The sequence below is a fragment of the Tamandua tetradactyla genome, chromosome 9, assembly GCF_023851605.1.
Source record: "Tamandua tetradactyla isolate mTamTet1 chromosome 9, mTamTet1.pri, whole genome shotgun sequence".
Classification (NCBI taxonomy): Eukaryota; Metazoa; Chordata; class Mammalia; order Pilosa; family Myrmecophagidae; genus Tamandua; species Tamandua tetradactyla.
Genome location: NC_135335.1, coordinates 99,835,966 through 99,848,927, shown reverse-complemented (window position 1 = coordinate 99,848,927; position 12,962 = coordinate 99,835,966). Strand labels below are relative to the sequence as shown.

The window sequence follows — 12,962 nt, the reverse complement described above, 5'->3', positions numbered from 1 at the left end:
TGAATTGAGTTACTGCAGTATTTGTAGTTGGTGGTCTGGTTACAGAAATGGATGGGAGTTTTTGCAACTGATGCAATCTGAAATGGATTATGACTTTTGGGATGTTGGGATGGGGTGAAATGGTTTGCACATTGGAAGGATGTGAGTTTGGGGGCACCTGAGGGCAGACTGTACTGGGTTGGACAGTATCCCCCTCCCCAAAATTCATGTCTACTTAGAAGCTGTGAATGTGACCTTACTTGGATAGAGGGTCTTTACAGATGTGATTAGTTAGATAAGACATTCTTAGAAGAAGAGGGAAATTTGGACAGAGAAACATGCACACACAGACACAGAGAATGCAATATAACAACATAGGCAGAGACTGAAGTTATGCTGTAACAACCAAAGAAATGCCAAAGATTGCAGGTAACCACAGAAGCTAGGAAAAGGCAAGGAAGGATCCTATCTTAGAACCTTCAGTGAGATCACAGTCCTACTAATATCTTGAGTTTTGACTTCTAGCTTCCAGAATTCTGAGAAAATAAATTACTGTTGTTTTAAACCACCCAGCTTGTGGTACTGTTATGGCAGCCCCAGGAAACGAATATAGATTTTGGTTTATTGGACTCTTGTGTTCAATAATAATTAGAAAGAATTCATCTTTCCATGCACAGAGTTGTAAACATAAAACCAAATTACACCAGAAAATGAATGTTTTATCAAATTACATATTAACTTCAATTTGTTTTACACAAGGGAAAACTAGAGAAATATCATATTCTTCAATTTTTGCACATGCCAATTTTGAGTAATATTTCTTCTAACATTTCTTCACTTTGTCTTGTTCCACATGGACCATTCTAGTCATACTGTAAATGACCACAGGAATGGAAAATCTGATCTCTAGACTATTCTGGGTATGAATTCTAACAGTCTTCTCAACCAAGTATACCTAGAAGAGAGATTTTAGAATTAAATGGAATATGCAGCTAACATTTTGAAAAAATATTGCTAATATGCTCTTCAAGACAGGACTGTACAAATATATACTCTTACATGTTTTCTTGGTTTTCTATGGGTTAGTGAGCTATTAGTGTTTCTTTGAAATGAGAGAAAATATGTATTTATATACATTTTTGAAACATTGGGAATATATTAGCAATTCAAGGAAATCATATACCGTTAATCAACTTTCTTTCTTTATAACTACAGTGATTAAAAGTATGGACTCTGATAGACAGACCTGGGTTTAAGGACCAGCTTTGGTACTTATGAGCTGTGTGATTTTGAGCAGGTTTTTTAATCCTTCCAACCTTGACTTACGTATTTACAAAATGGGAGTAATAATAGTGCTAATTTAATAGAGTTACTATGAGGATTAATATACAAAGTGTTTACAGAAGAGGCTGACAAAAGTATGAGCACAATAACACATACCAAATGATCCAAACAATTAACAAACAAAAACATATATTTATATTTAAAAAAACAATAGTCACACCCAAAATCTCCAAGATTAAACATTTATTTTCTGAGTCTCTCAATTTCAAAATAATATAAAATCTTTACCTGAACCCCTCACAGACATTATGTATTGATTTGTGGGTAGATATTAGGATGGAACAGAATTCACGTAGCCTCAAAGAAGCTTAGAGAATATACAGTTTTAACTAAAGAGAAAAATTTCAATAAGGAGATTTGGGCTTAGATTTATCAGTCTGTAATGTTAGCATGTAATTCTCTACATATAATAAAAGAAATCTAAGACAGCATTTTAATAATGATGGCTGGAAGTTTATTAACACTATTAAGTTAGGAATGGTTATAAAAAGCAAGCATAAAACTTCAATGTTGCAAGTGATTTCAAATACTCCTTTTAATAGATTCTAAGTACCAAAATTTCCTAGAGGTATAATCACCTCAAATCTCTTCTATATATAGGAAATTTGTAACATGTTCAATTTGAGACATCAAAAACATTTTAAATAGACACAGCAAAATGTATCTGTAGTTTAAAGGTCAAATTTATTAGGAGATTAAGAGATATATTATACACAGACTATAAATACTGCACAGCTGACTTTATTTACAGTCAAGCACAGAGATATAGTCAGTGCCAACCTATTTTGTGGATACCCTTGTTCTTTTGTTCCAAGAAAAGTTAGTTGCATAAGACTTGGACTTTGGTTTCGGAACCTTCCTCTCTTCAACGTCATAGTTCCATCCTAGGAAAAGAAACAACACAGGAACAGAATTAAAGAGGATACCTGAAGGACACAGCAAACAGAGGTTAATTTTTATAAATTTTGTGTTCATTTATCATAAGTAAATGTCAACATATCTTAAAGGCTTATTTAGTAATTTGTTCCTTTTTAATCCTCTGTAACAAGAGGGTCCAAAAACATTGCCTGGTGATGATTTACCATAACTCAAATTAAAAGTGTAAACCATGATTTGATTTTTCCTTAATACTCCTTGCTCACTTAACAATGGCTATATATTATATAAAAGTTTCCATTCAGTTAGGTGGTTTAACATATAACTTCTTTAATAACTTCAGTGAGGAACACTGAACAATATAACCTCTCTCACTGTTCTTCTAAAAGCTGGTGTCTTACAACTGTTTGAAGCTTATCCGAAGTGATATAGAAATACATGTACATACATATCTACAGGAAATTACAGCGTTGGTGTGGATCATGAGAGATTCAGTTCAGCCTCCTAGACTTTGACAGGCCAAAGACTAAACTCAGAAAGTTGTTCAATGTTTGTTTTAAATGCTATATGCATCAAAATGAAATGAAAGTACACCTGAAGAAACAATGAAAAATTGTAGGCCTCATTTCAAAGGCCCATTGGATCAGAATCTCTGGTGGGGGCCTGAGAATATGCACTTTTAACTATCATCCCAGGACATTTTTATGTTTAAATAAAACATAAAAACCACAGGCCTAATTGTCTTCTGAGAATTTATATATTTTCTCCAAAGCCCTTTATAATGTGTTGTAATTTTTAAAGGTGGATTTACTTATGTCTATATCTTCTGCTTTAAGTCCAGTTCTACTTCAGTTCCCCTCAGATATGGAGAACAACTGAATCATCATCTTTCTCTCTGAAAATATACTTAAGTCACCTTTCTACTCCCTGAGCTAATGAACTCTGTCATAGTTTATTTCATGTGTCAAGTTGACTAGGTTATGGTGTCCAGTTGTTTGGTCAAGCACTGGTTGCCCCTCTAGTTATTTGTGAGGTACTTCATAGATGCAATTTTCATCTATAATCAGTCGACTGCATCTAGTCAACAAAGTTGGTGGTCTAAAAAGCCAGAACAATTGGTGGTCTGAAAAGCCAGAATTGAGGATTTCAAAGGTCAGAAGAATAATTTCTGCTTCAACTTCAGCATTTGGCTCTTGTTGGAATTTCTAACCAACAAGCTTCTCCTGGGGAATTCGGACTAAGGATTTCTGTATCACCTTTACTGGAGCTTCCAGCTTGCGGTCTGTGCTTACAGAATATGGACTTGCCAACACTACAGCCACAGCAGTTGCACTTCTTATAATAAACAAACATATCTCCTGTTAGTTCTGGTTTTCTGGAGAAGTCTGACTAATACGCATTCTTAAAACTCTCACACATTTTCCATCCCTTTAATTTTTTATCATTCTTCTAATAACTCATTTTGAAACATTTGAAGTGTCAAGGTTGAATTGTGCACTCATGTATAAAATGCCTAAACTGAATATTATACAGTCTAATTAAGTGAGCTCCTTGATTATGTGAGTTCTTATAAGTGCTGGTGTCACCTGACAAGTATACTTCCTGCTGCCGCAAAGTTTACATCTCAATAGATGTAATTCAATTTTGCCAGAAAAGTGAAATCAATGAAACTCAAGTCATCAAAATATACTGCTACTGTTGCTTATTTCAATGTTGAAAAAGGAAAAGGAAACTGTCTAATAACATTTAACAGAATACTTCAAATTTACTCTTTTATTTTATCCATGAAGGTAAATGATATTTCTACTATAGAATTCCATATATCTTCAAAGAAAGCCCGTTTGCTATATAAGGAAATGGAGAATCAGGAAAGCAAATGAAACAAATGTTTTTAAAATACAAAGGCCTCAAGAATCAAGAAGAGAAATAACTCATTCAATTCCTGCTCATCTTAAATTTATTTTGCCTTAGAGAGTAAAGAAAAATGGCTTGAGTACTATTAGGCAGGATCCCTTCCCCCACATGTGACTAGCCCTTAACATATATTCCCACACAGTAGTTCCATAATTCCCCCTACGTCTGCCCTCCAGCAACTACATTCCTGCGATAGCCCTCTTACCCAATACCCTCTAGCAACTGTTCCTATGATAACCTCCTTACACAACATTCATCTTCCAGCAGTTACAATCCTATATGACCACAGCAGCGTTTAATTTTTAAACCCCACCAATGGAAAGTTGCCAACTCACAACTTAGTCCCCTGCTTCCAAAAACAACCAATGGAAATCTGCCAACTTCCCACTCCCAAGCTAGATAAAGAAAACCTGCCACTTCCCTTTCCCATTTTTCCCGCCAATCATATTATATAATCTGTGTCCTTTTCCTTGTTCAGGGATGTCGCCATCTTAGACTTCAGCCCTTCTGTGTGTAGCCTCCCAGTAAAACTCTTCTAATCAAGTTTTAGTCTCTTCTCCTCACTTCCAGTTAAAAATCTATCAAGTACTTTTTTAATCATTAAAAAAAAATCACAAAGCCATATATTACTTTAAGAGAACCTGAATTTATAAAATAATTTCATTAAGAAGTAGCTATTTACATTTCAAAGAAAATTACTAGAGGCACAAAAGTAGTAGCTATTCCATACAGTTGTCATGAGAATTAAACAAGTTAATTCATGTGAGGAATACACAATCATTACTTAGCTCTTTGAGAAAGCTACTTTTCTAAAACCATCATGTGAATTATTATTATCCCCTTTCTACAGCTGAGAAAACTGATGCATGGAGGGTAACTAGCACAAGATCATTTAGCTAGGAAGAGGCAAAATCAGGATTTGCACACAGCCTGATTCTGGAGCCTGTGCAATTAACTACTATCCTGTACTATCTCTGGTGGTTTATAGTAAATGTTAAGTTACTATTTTTCTCCCAAGCTTAACTTTTTCATTAATTTCTTAACAAAATATTTTCTATATAATTTGAAGTATGTGTGTAAATAAAATTGCCATCACACTGAAGCCCATTAATTTTGATTTTGAATTTGTGGTATTTTGGGTATAGTTAGGTACAATTTGACCCAGTTATTACCTAAAAAGGTAGTTTGGGTAAGCAAATTAACATTGTGAACAAGTCTGTACTTGATAACTGTGGTGTTTTGAAGCTGTGTACTCCCCAGAAAAAAATGCTCTTGGATTTAATCCATTCCTTTGGGTGTGAGCCCATTGTTAGTAGGACTTTTCAAAGAGGTTACTTCGGTTAAGGGGTGAGCCACCTCAATCTGAATAGGTCTAATCCTCTTATTGGTGTCCTTAATAAGAAAATAAAATGCAGACACAGAAAGAGAAAGCCAGGGAAGCAAGAAGCTGAAATCAATGAAACCTAGAAGAAAAGGGAGCCCCAGGAGATGCAACCACATGCCTTATCACACAGTAGAGGAGCCAAAGATCGTTGGTAGCCAGTCTTTGGGAAGAAAGCATTGCCTTGATTTGGACATTTTCTCGGCCTTATAACCATTTCATATTTGCTTTAAGCAGCCTAGGAAACTAAATCAATAATTACAATTATAAACTCCTCAAGCATGTCTTGCAAATACTCTTGATAATTTAAAAAAATATTCAATTCAATGAAGTATAACAATAATATTTACTGAGCATTTGATATTTAATAAATATTATCGATTATTTACTCTGTGTCAGACACTGTTTTAGGCAGTGGAAATAAAATGGTGAATAAAACAGAAAAAATCCCCAGACTTCTTTATGTTAATAGAGAAGAAAAATTCATAAGTAAATGTATAGAATAGTAGGTGTGAACACATGAATAAATATGATTAAAAATACTTACACGGTAATGAACACTAAGGAGAAAACATTTTAGATAGGGCAGACAGGGATTCCCTCCCTGAGATGGTAACATTTGAGTAAGACCTGAAGGAAAACAAGAAGCCATGTGCATATGCAGAAAAAGAGTTTCAGGCAGAGAACAGAAAATGCAAAAAAGGCCTGGAGGCAGGAATGTGCCTGGTGTACTATGCTCTATGCTAAGTGCTTTAAATTGTACTCTTTCATTGAATTACAGGTTGCTTGGCTTTATGAGATAGGTACTATATTTACTTATCAGGAAAAATAAAGCATAGAGAAGATAAACATGCAGCCTAATGCTACACAGCTAATAAGAGGCAAAGCCAGGATTTTAACCTAGGTGACATTAGAGCTATGCATATAACCACCTCATCAATGAAACTGCATTTCTTTATAAAAATATTCTGAGTTCCAATTTTTTATCTATTTCACTTTCTTTCTTTCAGTCAGTGTGAATCTGTAACTTTTTTTTTTCATTTTTAAAATATGCTGAAACACTGTTTTCAGAATCCCTGGAAAAACAGGTTTATGTTTCCCACATTTTTTCCCCAGAAACGGTTTCTAGTGTAGATTCTACGACTGTCTGGTTATAAGGATCATTGGCAAGTTAGCCAAGACCTCCATGATCTTTTCTTACCAACTGAAGGGGAGAGAACTCATGCTTTCTCCCCATTTACTTCCTCCCAAATTCTCCAGTCCAATAAAGACATGATAGGAGGAAGTGAAGAAATGAGATGCCCTTGGAAATATTTAGGAATGAGTACTATATTCAAACACATACCCAAATAATAACTCTTTGATTCACCTGCAGTTATTCAGTCTTTTAACCACCAGGGAGAAAAAGAATTTTTTTTTAACTGATTCAGAACTCAAACATAGTTCTATTATTTGTTCTGGTTATGGAGTCTAAAATGCTGTCAGGGTCACTGCAATGTGAGAAGACTGGGGTTTTGCACATATAAAAGAAACAACTGGCTTGGGTTTTCTCCTGGTAACTAGGGAGTGAGCTGACTCCTGGGAATTGTGAGCCAGATTATAGTTGCTGTTGATGGTGATAACAACAATAAATAGAAGTATCATTATAGGGAGTGGAATGCAGATGGGCAAAGCACCCTGAGATAAACAAGAAAACACATGGAAGAAACCCATGTTTACTAATAGGATCCATTTCTACATTACTACTCTACCCCAACTACCACACATAATTGTTGGGATGTATAGCAAATAAAGTCTATTTCTCTCATATTTTTCTGTGGAAAACAACTTTGTTCTAAAAGCTGTACAACCAACTAAGCTTCTCTGATAAAGTAAAAGCAAAGGAGAGTATAAGGAAGGCTGATGAAAACTCACAAGAAACTGAACTTTTTTTTTTATTGTCAAATCTTAACAAGCAATATATAACATCATCACATAGTTGTGTATTCATCATCATGATCTTTTTTGGGGGGTATTTGCATCACTCCAGCAAAATAAATAAAAAAGAAACAACTCATATATACCATACCCCTTAACCCTCCCTCTCATTGACCACTAGTATTTCAATCTACTCAGTTTATTTTAACCTTCGTTCCCCCTACTGTTTATTTTTTTATCCATATTTTTTAATCATCTGAAGAGACTGAACTTAAAGTTAGAGCCCACATAAACTCTCATCGGATTTCCTATCCATCATTCAGGAAACTTTACTATGCAGGGCTCACAATTATAATGGAAATTTTCTCTCTTCTTGGAGCACTTAAGAATCTGATCAAATTTCCAAGCATTCCTCCCCAAAGTACCCAGATGAAGGAATTTACTGGTCTCACTACACTTCATACAATATTCTTTCCCAAACTACTTTTTTCTAAATAATGTGGCAATATAAAAACTATTGAATCAAGAATAGCCTTTAGCTAAAAAGACAAAATAATTATTTAAGAATAACAACATTTGAAAGGGTAGTAAACACTGTCTTTAACAATGGGGTGGATTACATAAATTGTACTCCTTTTTTCTAATTCCCATTTGAAACTTGATCTTAAAAAGAAAGAATGCAATATAATTTTCTAACAGAATACAGAAATTTAAGAAAGGAAGTTTACGTGTCAAATGTTTTAAGTTCTATACAAATTACTTTTTCAACCCTAAAAGAAGTTGTTTTTGTTTTTTAAAATAACTCAAACTTATGTTTCTGAATGAGATCACAGAAGTGAAAACACTTGCACTATTTCTCTAAAATCAAGGTGTAGTGTAGTCTACAATGACAATGGTCCCATATGTTGTCCTGTTAGGACACTGAAAACCAGCCCTTGCTCTTCCCAGCTGTGCAACAGAAGAAGATCAAAGCAACTGAGTCCAAGGCAGCTGCCCCAGGGATGGGGTAAAGCTCCCAGGACTGCCGTCACTTCCCACTGAGGAGAGCAGCCATATGGCATGGATTAGCCACAAATCCAACAACCAGCACCTAAATGATGAGAAGCTGACTTCCTTTGGTGTTTCACACACTGGAATGCTTTCACAAAGATATTCTGAACTTTAAGTCCCAGTATCAGAGAAGTGCCTCTGGCAAGTATTCTAGTAAACTTAAAATGTAATCTGTAATATCCTAGGCTCAGTTTCTTTTTCAGAAATATGCCAGTTTTTGTTTTGTAGATCTCCACGCTGCAAATGGGATATTCTATTTCCTATTATATGAATGTTTGGTGTAATCTTTTCAAATTCCACCAAAGACAAAACAAAAAAAGTTTCTGAGCAAAACCAGACTACAACAAGTAACTTATGAATTACATGTCTGAGACAGAAAAGGAAAATTAATTCATTCATTTTTATTTACAGAATCATTCTATTTATGGTCCAATAATGCAAACATAGAAACATTAATCAGTGTTTTTATTGCTTGTAAAATGTATTACCTCTAAAAATCTTGGTTCAAGTCCTGTGAAAGGTCTTTCTCTTTTAATAAACTAATATCAAACTCTGATATTAGCTTAGAAGTGAACAGTATAATGATTTCTCATACTCTCCACGTGTGCATCAAAGAACCACCACAATATACTTTGGTAGTCATTGCTAACTGAGGCATGGAATCAGAAGAGCAAAGGTTTGGGGAGGCTTAACTAAAGAACGACGGTACTTGAAAATTTTTAAGATTTCTCACATTATGCCTGACTGAAAACAAAAGGATGATTTCTATTCTTCCATAAGCCTAAAATCTAATCTAAGGGGAGAAATAAAGGGAGAAAAATAGTTTTTAGGAGCTTCATTTTAAATTTACCTCTCCTTTGAAATTTTCCAAGTATTTAATTTTTAGGGAGGAGAAAGGAAATAATTTATCTTAGACTTAAAAAAAATACTATGGAGCAGAAATAGTAGGGTTTTGGATACACTGGCGAAGCATTTCTTTCCTCCAAAATTATATAAAATGAGTTAAATAAGCAAATAAGGTGAAACATGAGGCACCTGGAATAGTTTTAGATTAATAACACACTGTATCTGCCCCAGCTGCAACACCTCTCAAGCAACAATAAAAAAACCTAAAGACATCTTTGATGTGATAGTCATTGCCCCCCTTAAATCTTATCTTTTCAAATAACAGAGTTGCTGCAGAGTATTTTCTCACTTCCAAAACAATAACTGGAACCACGCTATTTGGAATCGGCCACAAAACAAAGCAGGATATTAATAAATTATTCCGGTTTTTGTAAAATAAATATACAACGTGTTTTTCTAGATAAAGAAACTATACACGATGGTTGGGTGTCCAAAAATCACTTCCAGTGATTTTGATATAATTGGTGCAGAGTATCATCTGTTCACAGGGATTTCTAGAATAACCTATAATATACAAGTAACTTCAGCACTTCCCTAGACACAAGACAGGACTAGGAATTAAGAAAAATGCAGGAAGAAAAAAATCGTGGTTCAATGGAAACCTATGCATATCTTATAGCACATCCTTCTGGGTTATCAAATCTTAGTCCTATTTAGGTCTTTGAGCTTTTTTACAACTCTTTGTTAAGTTGTAGGTAATTGATAAACATATAAATTGACCTCTCTGGTAGTATTTAACTGACTTCCGCTACCTTACTACCCACCTCCCTACGGTGGAAAAAACAGTTTTGTTTCCATTTGCAATTCATCTCAGTGTTTCTTTAGTCCATATACATTTGTTCTGTTTTGGCTTTTCCTTTGAAGTGAGTCCTTAATATCACTTAAGAAACATTCCTTAATATATGCTCTTTTTATATCTATATGAAAATGATTTTACTTTTACTGGAAATTTTTAACAGTTTTGGAGGTCCCGTTGAGACTCCAAATAGATTTACCTGTAACCAAGAAGTTAGGAATATACAAATGATTTTCACTACTGAAATATTATATAGATATTTCTTTTTACCTTCTAAGTAGAATAGCTTAGAACAGCCAGAAGTAAATACCTGAAATTGCTGAACTGTAATCTAGTTGCTTTGATCTTTGATAGTGATTGTATAATTAAATAGCCTTTATCTTGTGCTCCTGTGATTATAAAAACCTTGACTGACACTCACTTGTACATCTTTTATCCGGTTTTTGGACTTTAGGGTCTTATGATCATTAAAGACAGTTCCTAATGTTTATCAATGAACGGCCTTGAGTCAGCCCAGGACTAGCCCGCCCAATTCCAAAATTATCTTGATAAACACAGCTGGATTTAACCATAATGGGCTCCCTGACATGCACAGTCACTTAAACTTTAACTTGTAAGTGACCTCTACCTCATTATAATACTAAAAATCACACCCATCATCATATTAAGGCTGCCATTTTCTTACATAAGTTCTGTGACTAAGCATGTAATCAATCTGCACCTGCTCAATAATTAGATAATCTCTGCTTATATCATCTAAAGCTTTGTCTTCCTATCCTAAAACCTACTCATGTTTTGATATCATAAAACTGTCAGAATTATTGCAGTTTGAGACGATAGATTTTTAGACCAATAGGCCTCGTGATTTCTTGCTTTGTGCCTAGCAATAAACTTTTTCTCCTCTTTGAAACCCCGGTGTCTTGGGAATTGGTCATTTGAATGATTGGGGCAGGTGACATCACTCTAACAAGAGCCAGGCAAACTTCTTCACCAGAGAAGTGGTACACCAAAGTTTTTTCTTGATTCCCAGGGGTGAATCCAAAGCAGCAAGAAAAATTTTCTTACTCTCTGTTCCTCTAATTTTAATCTTGCCCACTACTAATTCTGGGAATCGGTTTTATGGTCTGCCTATTAATTGATCCCTTGTAAAAGGATTAATCGTTATCATAGAGAGCTTTTCTCTGTTGGGTGAGAAATTACAGAATTTGGTTTGTTATCTGTCTATCTATTTTGAGCTCAAAACAATTAAGAATTTGTACCCAATGAGAACAGCTCTTTGGTATGGACCAAAGAATTCTGTAATTTTTTGTTTGCTATTGACCATGACTGAAATTTTAGAATTAAAGGTATAAGAGCTCCAAGTATTTGTAATTCATTACAAATCCATTAGCTTATCATTTTGTGTAAAGTTTTTCTACTTCTGAATATTCTTAAATTGGATTATAAAACCTCTTTAAGCCTCTGTTCTGATTGAATTACAGAACTAAAGAAAAAGCATTTATAAAATGAATATTCCTACAATAACTGAGAAAACAAGGATATTGAACTTCTAATATTTTCAATATTTGGACTGAAAAATTATTCTTATAGAAACTAACACAAATATTTTCAGAATTCAATTTCATATAATGTAGGTAAATCTTTGGTAAACAAGAAACATCTATGTTTTCCTTGATTTATTAGTGTTAAACATAATATACACATAGGTTTTTATTCTTTTTGGATATGTTATTCCTAAAGTTATAGAAGTTTAGTAATAAAATAAGCTAGCATTACATCTATTTCATGTTTATTATGAAAAATGTAAATTTGTATTTAACTGAATGTATTAATTATTCTGACTAAATTTTATTTAACAGTAATTATATTCAGAGCATGTCACCTTAAAAAATCAATTTCAAAAATCTTTAGGCAACTAAAAACCTTAGACAAATATTAATGGATATTTATTAAATATCTAGATTATTTCTAAGTAAGATAGAATACTGAAACATTGATTACTAAGCAGAATTTTCTGTTTGAATACTTTTGCTTCTTGTTTTTATATGCTACAGAAAGTCTATGTCATTGGGTACAGACCCAATGGATGAATGTATCGATTTTTGTGATGTGGAGTAGCTGAAAGAATGCACATGGTTATACAAAGTTGTGCTAATGCATATTCATGGGTTCTGCTAGTCTGCTAAAATGCTGATGTGTAACAGTTTTCAGTTATCCATCTCCCAGTTTTCTCTATGAAATTAAGGTTACATTGGTTAAGTTATAATTAATATACATGAATGAAACTCTATAGGAGCAACAGTGGCAGAGAGGTCCATCTTTGTAAACATTGTAATGAAATGTATTTTTGTTTATTAAAGGAAAATGAGAATAGTTACATCTTAAAGTAAAATGACTGGCTATTCCAGAATGAGAAAAAATGGTGAAGGAAAAAATCTGGATGGATATAGAAAGTTCACAGAAAGGAAATTATATTTGACTGTATTATAGTATGTGCAAATAGTAAGCCTGAAATGCTATGAAATATGTTAAAATCTTAGCAAAGTTTTCTCAATTTTGAAAGGCCTGTTTCATGTTTGCTGTCATATACAATATGAAGAATTATTCGTCTTTACGTGTAATCTGCCTAGATAGCAAAGGTGACTATCTGTGGCTTATTAGAATAATCATTTATGCTTTATAAATGACTTGAAGTCCCTGATCACTTTCGTAAGTGCTAAGATTTTTTACAATCATGCTACCTTCTATGTTTATTTTGATAAGTTTTATTGTCACTTTGAAATGAATAGTCAGATTTTT

General features: G+C 33.8%; 1 protein-coding gene across 1 annotated transcript in view; it reads right to left on the bottom strand.

Annotated features, from left to right (window-relative positions):
* Positions 1-1,750: 1,750 nt before the first annotated feature.
* Positions 1,751-12,962, bottom strand: part of NDUFS4 (NADH:ubiquinone oxidoreductase subunit S4) — a 146,282-nt gene continuing 135,070 nt past the window's right edge. The window contains exon 5 of the mRNA XM_077117131.1: positions 1,751-2,207. Coding sequence (XP_076973246.1) covers positions 2,104-2,207 — 104 coding nt within the window. The 3' untranslated portion in view covers positions 1,751-2,103. The remainder of the gene's footprint in view (positions 2,208-12,962) is intronic.